This window comes from Gracilinanus agilis, chromosome 2, assembly GCF_016433145.1.
Source record: "Gracilinanus agilis isolate LMUSP501 chromosome 2, AgileGrace, whole genome shotgun sequence".
Lineage (NCBI taxonomy): Eukaryota > Metazoa > Chordata > Mammalia > Didelphimorphia > Didelphidae > Gracilinanus > Gracilinanus agilis.
Genome location: NC_058131.1, coordinates 92,305,501 through 92,320,914, shown reverse-complemented (window position 1 = coordinate 92,320,914; position 15,414 = coordinate 92,305,501). Strand labels below are relative to the sequence as shown.

The 15,414-nt window shown below is 39.8% G+C and overlaps 1 protein-coding gene across 1 annotated transcript in view; it reads right to left on the bottom strand.

Moving 5' to 3' along the window:
- Positions 1-15,414, bottom strand: part of CAMKMT (calmodulin-lysine N-methyltransferase) — a 477,469-nt gene that overhangs the window by 9,330 nt on the left and 452,725 nt on the right. The window contains 1 exon segment of the mRNA XM_044659467.1: positions 11,349-11,412. Within this exon segment, the coding sequence (XP_044515402.1) occupies positions 11,349-11,412 (64 nt within the window).

Here is a 15,414-nt window from a genome sequence, read left to right as displayed (position 1 = left end):
CTCCCTCCCTCCTTCCTTCCTCACTCCCTCCCTCCTTCCTTCCTTCCTTCCTTCCTTCCTTCCTTCCTTCCTTCCTTCCTTCCTTCTTAAGGCTGGGGACTCCTTTTCTCACCCCAATTAATGTAATTAAAGAAGGCAGCTCACTCAGCACACTAACTCTGCAAGTGCTGCGGGCACATTTATTGAAGACCCAGGAAAAAAAATGTTTTTTTTCACCAGGGTCCCCAAACCTGGTTCAGTAAATGGTTCAGTGTCAGAAACTTATAAGATCTTATTAGTAGATATAACATTAAGGAAGAGGTTATTATCTACTTTGCCCTTGAGTCCTAAGGACCATGAGACCTTTCCATCTAGCTTGCAGTAGAAACTTTCTATATGTATTTCTCCCCAATTAGAATGTAAGCTCCTCGAAAGCAGGGATTGTCTTACTCTTCAGTTCATATCTCCAGTGCTTGCATATTGTAATTTGCACATTTTAAGTACTTAAAATGCTAAATTCATTCATTTCATGATGAATGAAGCACCTGAAAGTGATTGCAAAAAAATTCCCCTAAGAACAGTGGCAGCTTCAGGAACTGTGACCTTTTGTGACAGTGAAATGCAATAGCTAAGGGACTCTGCAAAGGCACCAAAACTCAGAATCAGCTAACTGGATTTAAGAGGAACCTCCTGAAGGCTCTACAAAGGAAGAAAAGGACTTCCAATAACCAGAAGCTGTGAGATACTCTTGTCCCTTGTGTTATCCTCTAATTTATATTTGAAGTTTGAACCTACTTTCCATAGGAAGTGTACAGAGGAAGAATATGCCTTCAGTTGAGGGATAGGGAAATGTCTTGTACTAACTATTCTTCTCATTGTATCTTCTTCGAAAATGACCTTTTCTAACAGTTAATTGAGGCTACTATCTGATAATTAATAGGAAGCACACCAGTGTGGGCTCATAAAAAACAGCAGAAGCACATCCCATTAGGATTATTTCTAAAACCCTGAAGGTAGTCATATGCTGCTCTGTAGGAACCTGGCCCATCAATGGTAATGGGAGTTGGGGAAGTAATCCCTGAGTGGCATTATACTATGGACATTCATGCCTTTGCAAGCACCAAGACAGATACTTTATAAATATAAGATAAGGAGTAACTTCTGGCAAGCTTTGTAAATTATTGTTTGTTTCATTTGCATAACTATTTGTGCAGTGATTATAATTTCTGTCTATAGTTTGGAAGAGAATATAATACATTGACTTTTCTGAAATTTTTTAGTGGAAGGCACTAGGTAAGATGAAAAAAGGGCAATATTTGAACCTTCCAGGGACCCCAGAGAATTGTTCTGGATTGGGGATATGAATAACGTACCTCAGTTGGTTAGATGAGGATTGAACATTTTTAATGGGTGGAAGAATTAATAAAAGAACTGACCAATGAGGGTCTAGTTGCTTGAGTAGATGCAGATGGTCCCCTCCTGGTTTCAATCCAAGTCACCATGAGGAAACTTCAGAGCAAGTTTCTGGCCATGATGATTCAAAGGTGCTGTCTACTGGACAGAAAGTCTTCTAATTGGCTATGGAGCTAAAGAACCAATGAAGCACAAAGTGCTAACACTGAAAAAAGGTGTGATCTGCTCAAATCTCATTCTCTTTCTTTCGTGGCTTTGAAAAATGAAAAGAGGTCTTTTGAGCTGCTCTGTGGGGAAGGGTCAGCTGACCACTTTCCCCAATCTTGTCCACAGGTATCCATAAACACAGAGTACCTCTAATTTTTTATCCTTTCCTGATCTTAGGTGTATGAGTACACTGAGATGGGATTGCCCAAGTAATTGTATAAGTTCAGGAGATCTAGAGAAGTACCATCAGAGGTCCCACCAGCAGCTAGAGTCAGTAGTAGTGGCTACCTGGGAAGTACTGGCTAATGACAGTGGAAGCCCTTGTAGACAAATGTGAAATGATCTATGGATAAGGATGACTATAGTTTCAAGGAATATGATACTTGAAGAGAGAAATGTTAGCTATGGACTTCAGAAAGGCACAGACACTTGGTGCCTAGCAGAGAGATGCCTAAGACTGACTATCTAAAGAAAATTTCATTAAGATTCTACAAAGTGCAAAAAATGTTTCTGAGGCCATGAGTTAGGAGACCCCCCTTTGCCACATGTGTGCCTCACTACCATTCTCCCAAGAGGGAGAGATGCATACCTGCTTTGGGAAGAATATTTTGTACTCACTGTTTATGCCATACCCTATTTAGTTGATTTCTTTTCTAAAAGTTAATGGGAATTTGACTGAATCTAATTATTAATGGGGAGTATATTGATGAGGGCTCAAGAGTAATAGTGTAGAAGTCATAATTCTCAGGGATATCCCTAGAACCCAAATATTGTGTTAGCAGGGATTTGGATAGCTAATTTGGAAAAGAGGTGGGGAATAGCCCTATAGCAGTGTTGGCTAACCTTTTCGAGATCACGATGCCCAAACTGCAACTTCAAGCTGCCTGTGACCCCCTGCATTACCCTAGACAGTGGAGGGAGGAAGTGTTCACATTGGGTGGCTGGACAGAGGGATGGGGAATGTGAAAAATGTCCTCAGGTGCTATAGAGAGGGGGAATGGAGCAGCCCTCCCCCATGCTCCCAGGGCACACATGCCACGCCATTGCCAACACAGCCCCACAGGGAATGTTATACTTTGTTATTTCATTATATTTAAATATCTTGGAGGAAGGATGAGATTATTATAATTTTCATCATCATTTTAAAGATCTTCAATAACACCAGCAAAGTACAACCAATAATCCACCCAGGAGGATCCTGGCAGATAAAGTTTACATTTAAAGAATTCTTTGGATTTTGAATTATTGCGACTTTAAACAGGTGACACTCAATTCATCAGAGTTTAACTTCTTATACATTTACATTTGAAAAGTATTTTTTAAATTCAGAAAGATCTACTAGATAGATCAAATGCAAACCTTTGGCTTACAACAAAAACAAAATTTTGTTTTTTGCTCATTTATCCCTAGAGAGGGCAGAAGTTCCACATTTTGGTCCTATATACATTTTGAGTGAATTTGTAAATATTTTGCTGGAGTCATATGTATTTTGCTTTCCTTTTTTTTTTTTTTTTTTTTTTTTGTTGTTGTTCTAACTTGGCATTTTACTGGAGTAGAGAAGTCCCTGGGAAAGAAACTCACTTTATCAATATATCTCAGCAATTATTCTACAACTTAAAAGTTTAAGAGTGTTTCTTGGGGCCACTAAGCAGTTAAACTGATTTGAGTAGGGTCATTTGACCAGTATGCATCAAAGTTGAGACTTATTCATAAAATTCTAGGTTTAGAACTAGAAGGGATCTTAGAGGCCAATCTAGTCTAATCTCCTCATTTTATAAATGAGTCAGGAAACTGAGGTCCAGGAAAATTAAGTGACTTGCCCAATATCACATAGGCAGTGGTGTCAGAGATGGGATTTGAATCGGGTCTCTCTGACTCCAAGGCCAGTGTCCTTTCCACTGTATTATACTGCCTCCAGACCCCAGGTTTTCCTGACTTCTCAGTCAGCTTTCTATCCACTATACCATGATGCTTTGTTCTATGTTTACTTAATTAGTGTGATTTAAACTTTGTTTTTTTTCGATTTAGACTTTTTTAAAGGAGTATTTTAGGTTCATAAAATGTTTTTCTCCCTTTTTATAACAAGTAGTTTAATAATTCCCTAAAAAAGGAGAGTTTACAATTAGCTATGAGAGGTGGGAGAGACATAGCTAATGTGAGGATTTGTTTGTCTTGGATAAGCATTTTTATTATAATTTATTACATAGTCATAATAAATCATATATGTTACATTATCATTATGTTACATATTAAATTGTTATATATTTTTAAAATATAAAAATAGCTACTCAAAAAGAAGAAATAAAGGGCAAAGGCCCAGCTCTCAAGGAATTTACTCTGTAGCTGGGAAGATAAGATTTACATGGATGAAAGTATAGAATAATACAAAGCAATGTCTGATGAAGAGCTAAATTTCATGTTAAGGTATAAAAGAGGTAGGTCTTGAATTTTGCTTTCAAGGAAATTAGGTTTTGGAATGGGGAAAGGGAGAGGCATTCTAGGGAAGGAGAGACAGCATGAACAAAGGAATGGATGTAAAAGACACAGCAAAGGGACTAGCCTAATTGGAGTGGAGAGTCTGTGCTGGGCAGGAATCACAGCTGAGGTTGCTAAATGAGGTAAGACCAAGTGATGAAGAGTCTTTCGAGCCAGGGTAAGGGGTTTGGTCTTGGTTATATAGCCTTGTTCCCTCATTTCACAAAGAAACAAGCACTCTTTCTCAGGTGTAAGATCATAAAAACAACAACTAACATTTATTTAGCAATTGTTATGCTGTGCAATGCAGTTCATAGAAATGATTTGTTGGGATATGGGTATTACAAGTATTATTTTCATATTTTTACAGAAGAGAGAAAGAGGATAAAGCAGTAGAACCCAAGAAGATTTGGGTTCAGGTTTTGTTTTTGACATCTACTGGCTGGGTAAGCAACTTAACTTGTCAAATATTCTAGGCAATTCTCTATAACTTTGAATTGCAGAGGTTTGGACCTGAATTGTTAGAGGGAGTTTCCACACCCAGGAATTGCTTAGATGAATGAAATTACAGATCCAATTCCAGAGCCTATTTTGCAGATGAAGAAATGGAGGCAAAGAGAAATTAAAGGAGGGACAGCTAGGTGGCCCAGCAGACCTGGAGAAGGGAGGTCCTGGGTTCAAATGTGGCATCACACTCTTCTTACTTGTATGACCCTGGGCAAGTCACTTAAGCCCATTGCCTAGCCTTTACTGCTTTTCTGCCTTGGAACCAATACACAGAAGGTAGGGGTTAAGAAGAAAAAAAAATTTTTTAAGTTAAGGGACTTGCTCATAGTTATACAGCTAGAAGTGTTAGAGGTGGACTTTAACCCAAGTCTCCTGCCTTCACGTGGAGGGCTTGATCTAGTGTGAGTAGTAATAGGAATAGAGAAGAATGGAAGATGAGAGCCACATGAATTCAGTTATTCTAAGATCTTTGCCTACCGTGTGTCCTGCTTGCTATCATTGTTACCAACAAACCTAAGCTATAGCCTTAAGATCAGCTCATCACTTCCTCAACTTTGAAAAGCTTTTCCTCCTTCTACCTTCTCTTTCTAGCCTTTGCTGGTTATCCTGGAACTCATCAATCAGTTTTGTTATCTGTAAAATGAGTAGAATGATGATCCACCAACTCTTCCTTCTCCTCTGAGTACACATAGCCTCCACTACCCAATGAAGCACAGAATTATATCCTGTTTTGTATCCCCCACTATCCCTTCATGTCTGTGTCTCAGCTCCCTGACTAAAGGGGAAGCCCCTTATGGGGAGGCTTATAGCTTAGTTTTGTTTTGTTTTTAATCTCTGAGGACTTTTCACAGTGCTGAGTACAGGTACTGAAAAAATGCCTAGACCTCAGTGACTAGCTCTGTAACAGAAAACATAATCAGGGAAACACATTGTAACCCAGGGCACAATAATGGATTTGTAGAATTTCCCCTTCCATCTTCACAACTATGGAATAGAAAGGCAGTCAGTATACCACAAATGAAAACCATTTTAGAGCAACTTCTCTACCACCGAGGGGTTTGTGAGGGAGCCTAGGAGACAACTTGGGTATACAACAGGAAGCCAAATCCAAAGGGTATCTCCACCAGTAATAGCAAATGAGATAATGTATATAGGTGCAGTAATGGGCAAACTATTCCCTGCAGGCCAGATTCAGGCCGAAGTTTTCCCATTAAGCAATTCCCTAATCACTATATCTGGATGTGGGGGTGTAGTTTGCCCATCACTGAATAGGGCATTCTGTAAACCCCAAGGTTCTAGATAAATGGGATCTGTTACTACCATGTGCAAAATCCACCAAGATAAGGGTAAATGTTGACCCTCAGGTATGTGCCCAGCCCTGGTAAGCCTTCTCAGACCAGGTGTTCTTAATCTGGGAGCCATAAACTTATTTTTAAAATATTTTCAATAACTACTTCAATATAATTAGTTTCTGATATAATCAGTTCTTATATATTATACAATCCTTTATGTAATTCTGAGAAGGGGATGAGGGGACATTGCCAAAGGATTCCATGATACAACCTCTATTTTACAGATCACTGATGGTCTTTAATTTCTAGCATTACTTAAAAAAAAACCTCTTATTTTCCATCTTAGAATCAATACTGTGTAGTGGTGTCAAGGCAGAAGAGCAGTAAGGGTTAGGCAATGGAAGTTAAGTGATCTGCCCAGGGTCATATAGCTAAGAAGTGTCTGAGGCCATATTTGAACCCAGAATCTCCCATCTCTAAGCCTAACTCTGTCCACTGTGCCACCTAGCTGCCCCCAATCTCTAGCATTATTAATAGTGTTTATAGTTCTTATTAAGGAAATAATTTATACATATTGTTACTTTTTCTTCTTTATTTTACCTCTATAGCTCCTCTCCTCTAAGAGGGAGGCTCTTCTTTGGATTATAAGAGAAACAATTTTTTCTCAGAACAATCTTTTGCAGGTCCTCACCACTGCCTGGTAAGTTATCATTTTTGCCCAGGTAAAGACAAAAGAAATTTGATACAGGTCAAAGAGGTGGTAGAAAAATTGACAAGAACCTGGATTTCCTGGAGCTCCATCTTCTCTCAGCACTCTACCCATACTCACAAACCAATTTCCATGAGACAAGCAAAAACAGTTTGTACTAAATGTCAGTTAAAGTAGATTACAGATGTTAGATAAAAAAAAAGAAAAATCTGTCAGTAAAAAGAAATTGCTCTTCTAAAGAGGGAGCCCATCATTTACATTTACAGCATTTCTTAGATACAGTCAGGGCTCTTGGAATTTGGCAGTTAGGCTAAAACTAGTTTCTGGAGAAGGTTAAATGAATTCCACAGTGATATTTTTGAATTCTTGACAATTTGGTAACAGTGATAACAAGCAGAACTTGTCAATATTGCTGTCCCCCCAAATCTCTTCCTGGTCCTAGGTAAACTCCTATTTCCTAGCTTCCCTGAATACCCTCTCTGAATACCCCAAAGCCATTTCTGAGGAGAATTAGCAGATACAGTTTTGGTCCATAGTTCAACTTGCACTATGCTGCCTTATTTTAAATTACATTTGGGGCTTCTGATCTGAGACACTGGTATTACTAGGGACTTGCAGTAACATAGACTGCAGCGCATCTCACCCTATCAATCATCAGTGACAAGAAGCCAGTCACCAAAAAAGGAAAGTGCTGCTTCTTTGAATACAATTTGCTGATTTCAACTTTTTTTTTACTCTATCATTCACATTACTGTCTTCTTGCAGTTTTGCTGCAGAATCCTCTCACACACAGCATTGTTGAATGCTGGCAGGAGTGACATCCATTGTCTTTGTAGTTTCCCTGAATGAGGGAATTTGGGAAAGTTTTCATTTTTTAGCAGGTGACAAACATTTCCTGCCCAAACTCAAGTCTCTGCTGGTGAATCTTACTGCTCCTTGTCGGGAGGTTGTCTGTAATTGCCCACCCAGGAACAGGTGTCAGATTCACAGCAGGGTTAGGACACAACCCTGAGATTTCTCCATTGCTCCTGGACCAAACTGGAAACCTGCCTTGCTCATTAAGCTCTCTCCAGGGACCCTTCCTCCCCTTAGTCACATCCCTATTTATAATCTTCTGAAGAGCTGAGTAGCAGCCCTCCTTCTCCTCCTCCTCCTCCTCCTCCTCCACCCCCTCCACTTGCCATTCTTTGCCTCTGGATACATTGGGAACCAGCAGCTGGTCTTGCTTTAGCTAGAAATCTAGGGGTTGAAATTTCCCTAGGAGTCAAATCGTTTTTTGCAGGGAATGCCTTTCACAAGTTATCACTCTCTAAGTGGAGAAAAATTTGCCCCAACACTCCCCAAGCACAAATTTCAGAAAGGCCCCATAGCCTTTGTTCACTGCAAAACAAATGGATCTCCAGGCATTCCCCCTGACAAACATGGGGGCTACTTGGGTGGTATTTGTACTTAAGGAGAGAGATAAAGGGAGACTTCTGCACTTTCACCCCGCACACTAGAGTTCCAAGAGTAATTAGCCCTCACTAAGCTGATTCACAGATCTTCAGCAAGTGGGTTCTTCCCCACAAGTGGGGAGGGTTTAGCTGACACTGGTGTTGTATGTAAATAACATGGCGATGGCTCTCCAGAGAGTCCTAAGAACTCTCTATAAATATCATATGGTGAATTGTCAGAACCTTGAATTATTAGTAAGGGGCTATGGATGCTGCTGCTTCCAAATGAATGCAGACAATGGGGTAGGAAGGAAAGAGCAGCACCCTGGTGGTCAGAAGCCCTGTATCAGATCAGGTCCCTGGTCCAGACTGTCATTTCCTCTCTGAGGATGAGGAAGCTATGATCAGAGTACATGCCCACCCATTTCACAGAGGTAGAGTGAGGAAAGTGCTTTGTAAATCTTAAAATGCTACAGAACCATATTTTTCTTCCTTATTGATGTTAGAGTCCTCTATAACATTAGTGCCTTGGAACCTTGGAGGGGCTGGTTAAATTATATATAGGGGAAGGGAATAAGCAAATAAAAAGAAAAATCCATAACTTCCATCTTAGAATCAACACCAAGTATTGGTTCCAACGCAGAAAAGTGGTAAGAGCTAGGCAAAGGGAGTTAAGCATTTTGCCCAGGGTCACATGGTTAGGAAGTATCTGAGTTCAGATTTGAATCCAGGGCCTCCTGTCTCTAGGCCTGGCTCTCTGTCTCCTCAGCCACCTAACCTGCCCATGGGAATAAACATTTCTAAAGGGCCAGGGTCGGTGGTAAGCACTTTTTGCAAATATTACCTCATGTGACCTCACCACAATTTTGGTAGATAGGTGAGGATAATGAGGAAAATAGAGCTTATGTGACTTGTCCAAGTTCACACAGCTAGTAAGTGAATGAGACTATATTTGAAGTCAAGTCTTTCTGATTCCTGGCCCACCGTGCCACCAGCTACATCAAATAATTTAGCCATCAGTAAGGCAAGTTTCCATAATTCCATGTAACAAAGAAAACCTTTTTTAAAAAAAGAAGTGGTGGATTTTACATTATTCTTGGACTAAGACATGTTCTCTCTCTCTGTCTCTCTCTGTCTCTCTCTCAATAATGCTAGAACCTCTATCTATCAAAGAAGAGACCTGAGGCCTGAGCCTTGGTCCTGGAGAATGGAGAATATGACAATAATAATAACAACAATAATGCCTGAGATTTTAGTTAGCACAAGAAAGCACTCTATACACGCTGTCTCATTTATGCTTTATCACAGCTCTGGAAGGTAGGGATTATAGATATTATTATCTTCAATTTATTTTAATTAGGGCTCAGAGAAGTTATGATGTGCCCATGGGCACACAGCTAGAAAGTGGGACTTAAAGCTAGGCCTTTCTGGCTTGGGGTCAACACCGTCCATTGTGCCATGCACCCACTAAGAGGGGCTATCTTCTGCTATAAATAAGACTTAACTCTGGTGTCATTTCATTTGATCTTAGTTCCTGATTCAGAGATTCAGCTCTTTCTAATATTGTGGATAAATACGAGCTACCATCTGGCATTTGCTGCATTCTCCCCATAGCTATGTTTCCTTGGTCTGTTGGCTACCTTTATTCAGAGACAGTTTGCTGTATGGATGGGTGCATGGCCTAATGGTTCCATTTTTAATGGAAGGGAAAGGAGAACTGCTAAAGACCCCAGTCTAATTTGCACTCAGACTCACTTGTTATCCAAGTATTCTTCTACTGTGATTCCAGGTAGATCAGGCAAATCCTCTACAAAATGGAATTAGTTGTATTTGCCACAAATCTGCTTTGAAGGAATGTTGGTGATTAGGGAAGGATCCAGGGGAAATTAAAAGGCATGTATTGATCGATGACATTTTTATGCAGACCTTTCCATACCAGAATCTAAATGCCATTCTTTTTTAACATTACCCCATTTTAAATGCTTACCTCTGAGCTGTGGCTCCCAGCCCCCAGGGCTAGCAGGGAGGACCAGGTTGCCAGACATTCCTTCCTCCACTCCCAAGTTAGAATGGTCAGTCAACCATGGAGGCAGCCTTCAATAGCTTGGAGTATGGCCCTGCCTTACCTCAGGAGTATCTACCTACCTCACAGTGGGAGCTACAAAGGCCAATTTAATTTAATTGATTAACACTTACAAAGCTTTTGGAGTTCTTCTGAGGAAGCTATTTATACATTTGGGAGCTACCCAGAGATAACAAAATTAAAAAATAAAAACCCCAACAACAGTGTAAAGCAGAGGATGGTTATCAAAATGCATTAGAAGCTTTCAGCAAAAGAAAGATATAAAAGCAAGATTAAAAGGTATTATTAGTCTGGCTGAGGTTAGAGACCAAAATGTAAATTATTTTCTTTAAAGACTTTTAAGACAAAAATTTGGAAAGTCTTTTCTTCCCAGATAGTCTATCTCATTTCCTATGGAAATGTAAGTTTCTGCCTTATAGTGAGCAGGTCACAACTAGGTTAACATCATTAACCTATTTTAAATTCTTAGGGCACAGCAAGTGTCTCACATACTTCTATAATTTTTTTTACGCTTGAGCTTTAAGCGTGTTTCCCTGCTTTAAATAGACATTCATTCACTCTCCATCTCGGTTATAGGACCTCCTAGCTTAGCATAACAGCCCGACAAAATAAGGGTAGATATAAACTATGTAATTTACTCACAGGCATAAATGGATGTATAAATGTAAAAAATGTGTACAAAGCTTGATGCCATGCCTGGCTTCATTGTGACCTAATGTCTGTAATATGTAAATATGGGGCTTACTTTGGAAAGAAAAGAAGTTTTAATATACAGATTCATCGAAAGTTCTTTCCCTTTGACATAAACAGAAATGAAGAGAGGAAAAATAATGTTCTTTCACAATAAATAAGTACACAATGACAAAGGTTGCCATTGAAGGGATTAGGCATGACAAGGAGCCAACATGAAAACTTTCAGTCTTGTACTTTTACTTTAATATGAAGACATTGTTATCAAAAGCTCCTACTCCACAAACGCTTTGATAACAAATGATCTCACCCTATCTTTGAAGCGCTTTCATTTATTTTGCTACCCACTGTGTTCCTTATCAGAAGGCCAAGTGTAAGAAGTTTCCTAGTTTATGATTAGGAAAGAATCTGATAGATTAGAAGACTCAATTGAAGTTGGACATAATAAGTATTAAAGTATTACATGACATTAATCCTGCCATTCCATTACTCTCTCAATCATTGTGCACAGACTAATTATTCTGAAGCCAGTGTTCAGGAGAAAATAGAAACATACTTACACTGGGCTGGAGTAATCTCTTTATTGCATCAACAAGGCTAGCTCTGTACTGGTCCAGAAACAGGCTGACATTGAGAAGAGAACAGAATCCAGATTAAAATGGGTTTTCAATTCTAATGATACTAATGCAGATAAGTACAAGGCTAATTACCCGTGTTGACACAACGCGAAAAAGGAGAAATCGAGGTCTGAATTTCCTTCTATTCATATGCCTTTATAGAAAAGGGGAGGGAAAGGATACCATAGCCAACATTAACCTAATCACGTCATAACATCACTAGGCAACCGGGATGGATCCACACCTATGTGGACCCGGCTTATTCATGTAGCAGACATAGCAGGGAAAAGGTGGGCTAGTGAGGTTCTCCATACACTATTCAAGTCATGGAAAGTTTAAGTTCATCACAGCTTAGATCCTTGCAGACTCAGATCTTCTAACCAAAGGTGATACCCTATCACCCAGTGCCCTAGGTCCCCCTACCCTACTCATTCCTTCCTTGGCCATTTTTTTTTTCTGAAGCAAAAACCAGGAACAGCTAAGAAGTCCAAGATTCAAATATAATGAACTGAAGAGAATCTGCTGTTAACAGACTTTCATCATGGTCCCTCCAGACTGGCTCAGAGTGTGTGTGTGTGTGTGTGTGTGTACTCCTGTAGGTAGCTGTGTACCAGCAACTAGGACTCATCCCTCTACCTGTATATCACCTTCTGACCATGTCCACAATGGGCCATGGCTGCTCTTGGAGCCACACTCTTTCTTGAGTCCTTTTACTCTCACACCAGTTCTAAAAACTGTGCTCCTGACCTCTGCACACATTCTCATTCTATCTTTCTGATCCCAAGTACTCAACCATTGCAACTACTCTCTCCCTAACATCTCTACCTTACTCCCCTGAGCCCACTCCAGTGTACAAAATCTTGGCCCACATCTTGGTTTCTAACTCCCCTTCCTTAATACTGTGTTTGTGTCACTCTCATCCCAATCTCCTAAATGGCCACCTCGAGGCGACTTCCCACCAGAGCTAAATATTCTCCTCAGAATTGCAGATACGGTACTTCCCTTAGAAGGGTATTCCCTTAGAGTAGAAGGCAGAAAGAAAAATCTTCCCTTTTCAGGCCCAGGGTACCCCAAGCGCTCATGTCTCCAGAGCTTTCTGAGGCTGCCCACCAAAACAATGAGATCCTCCAGCAACCTATCTTATACAAATCAATGAATAGCACTGAAATGGTAATGAATTTCTATGACTATAAATGCCATTGAGGTTGGACTCAAACCAGTGACCTAGAAGTAAAAGGTTCCATAACAAAGGATCCAGTCTAGTCAGGCTGTGACAGAGGTCATAGAAATGCTTGATTTTTTGCCTTGACCTCCATGTTGATATCTAGTTCAATTTGATCTTTCGTTTTTCTCTTCTGACCTCTTAATAGCATCTGTTGTTGGTCTGTCACTCTCCAAATTGCTCCTGTCTGCCCTTGTCTTCATTAGGCTTTGCCTTGGAGACCTGGAGTGTAGCATCTTTATCTGGAGTTAGAAAACTCTTCATGGATCCTCAGACTTGGGCCAATTGTAAGCAGATGAGATATTTGTAAGCTTAGGCTGAGAATGGAGTTTTTATTGTAGCAGGGGAAAGGCTTCCTGGCAAAGAAGCGAGGGATTCCAGTGCCAGAGCTGTGCTGTTGTATGGATGAACTACTTGCCAAGAACAATGTCCATGAAGTATCCTGAAGAATGATTCTCCATAGACTCTTCTTTAGAAGTGCATCTCAGTAAAAGAAAACTGTCAAAATAGGTCAACTACATTTCAAAGAATACCTTCTGCTCCTATTTTTACTTTTTCAGTAAAAGGTACTACGAAGAGTTAAATAGAATTGAATGAATTAAACGTATATTAAGCCCTTGGATACAATTCCAAGAAGTAAGAGTAGAAGAATAAGACCAACCCTGCTCTCCCAGAGCTCACCTTCTATTGGGGGAAGATACCATATATTGAAGGTTTCAGCAGCAAGTCTTATGGAAAAGTCCCATGGTCTTTAAGGTAAAGGGGAAAAGCAGATGTTAATGCTTCTTTAATGTTATTTCCACTGACAACATCATATTAGTCTCTGATATCGAATGTGCTAATGTTGACATTGGCTAGGAGGGCTTTGGTGGCAAGAAGGCTTGAGCAGCTGTGAGCAGGTGCCAGGACCCAACAAAACACAAGGGTTGCTTCCCAGGCTGATGGCTGAGGCATCTTAGGCTGGAAACACTTAGATTCCCAAGGCTCCTGGGCTCAGGATCCTGGGTTGTCTATATTAGGGTCAGAAGGAAGATGGTGATCAAGATGGTGGTGGTAATTTGCTTTCCTGACACATGCTATCTCTTCCTCAGGATGCCATGGTCGTAGCCTGGTTTGAAGATGACAAAATCTATGAACTTAAGGAGCTTAAACGGAGGAGATGAAAGGGACAAAAATAATGAATACTCATTTCTATATTGATTTAAGGTTTCCAAAGCAAGTTTCTCACAACAGTCCTGAGATTGGGTGGAAGTGTCATCATTCCTGTACTACAGTTGAAGAAAGTTGGGGTCAGAAAGATGAATTTACTTGGGTTTGAACCCAGGTTTCTAGGTTCTAAGTCTAGGGCTCTTTCCAGGAAGTCACGCTGTCTTTATAGACATAATAGTCACATAGTGTAAGAACTATGCTGAATGTATTTAGGTCCTGTGCATTTGCAGGGACTCACAGGAGAGGTTCTCCATCCAGGATTCTCTTTCTTGAATGTCTTAGTGTTGCAAGCGTTCATTGGAGAAAAATTACTATTTTTTTCTTGTTTAGTATGAGACTACAATTGGACAGTCAGCTTTTTGGTGTGTTTCCTTTACAGATGTCAGACTAGTTTCTCTAAAGTAACTTGAAATTTTAAAAAATTATTCTGAACCTAAAAATACCAAATACAATGTCTATTTCCACATAGAGTTAGAGTAGAAGAGAAGAAATATTGTGCATGAAACTGCTTATCATTTATGCATAGCTTGCTTTTCCTTTTAAATTTATAATAAATTTAAAACATGGATTTCAAAGCTGTCCTGCTTGCCTGTGTTTCCTTCTGACCTTCCATCTGTTCCCTTCTGTGCATTAAAAAAATGCTTTGGTGATCCTCTTTTTACTTTTCTTTTTCTTTTTGGTAACTTGATCACTAATACCCTTCCTTTCCCTTTTCCCCCACTTAAAAAAAAAGAAAAAGAAAAAACTAAACTCTTCTAATAAATATACAAAGTCAAGCAAAATAGATTCCCACATTGGCTTATTTAAAAATGCCTCAGGCTGCACTTGGAGTCCTTTACCTTTTGAGAAAACATTTGCATTGTGGAATGCAAATGTACTGATGTCCATTGAATTTGTGTGTCCATTACAAGTATGGAAGCCAATATGAGTATTTCAGATGTTAGTCTTCGAATATTGGTGGCTAGTGATTCCCCTAACGCACAATGCAGGAGCTTATTCATGTAAATTAAATTTTTTTTTTTTTTTTGCTTTTGAGCAGATTTGTACTGTCTGCCTTATTGGCACATTAGGGTGGATAATTAATCTGAGATCCTTATGGACTATGAATCCACAGGATAAGGTTTGTCTGATGGCCTAAAAATACCTTTTGGGGAGCTCCACAGCTCTTGAGGACTTAACTGATTTTGATTTCTTTTCTTAAGCTAGCCTATTTTTCTTGTGAGGAGTGAGTCTGGACCTCCATTCAGATTGTTATAGATGATGTAGGGGTTCACCATGGAAATTTCTGGTACCTTTGTATTGCAGGGACCTGTTAGAAATGTTTGTTCAGATCTTTAGTTGGAATGCCCCTGTGCTGTAAAGTGTCCTGGAGAAATTCTGGATGTTCTCTGTGTTTCAGGGATGCAACCTAAAAGGTGGTGAGGGGAGATGATTTCCAGTCAACCCCAGGTCCCCTATCCCTGTTAGGAATCCTATTTGGACTAGCCTTTCTCTTTGAGGTGAGAAGTTTAATTATCTTTTTTAAAATTGTCTTTGGGTTGGAGCAAGCACAAGACAAGCAAACAGTAACCTAGTAGG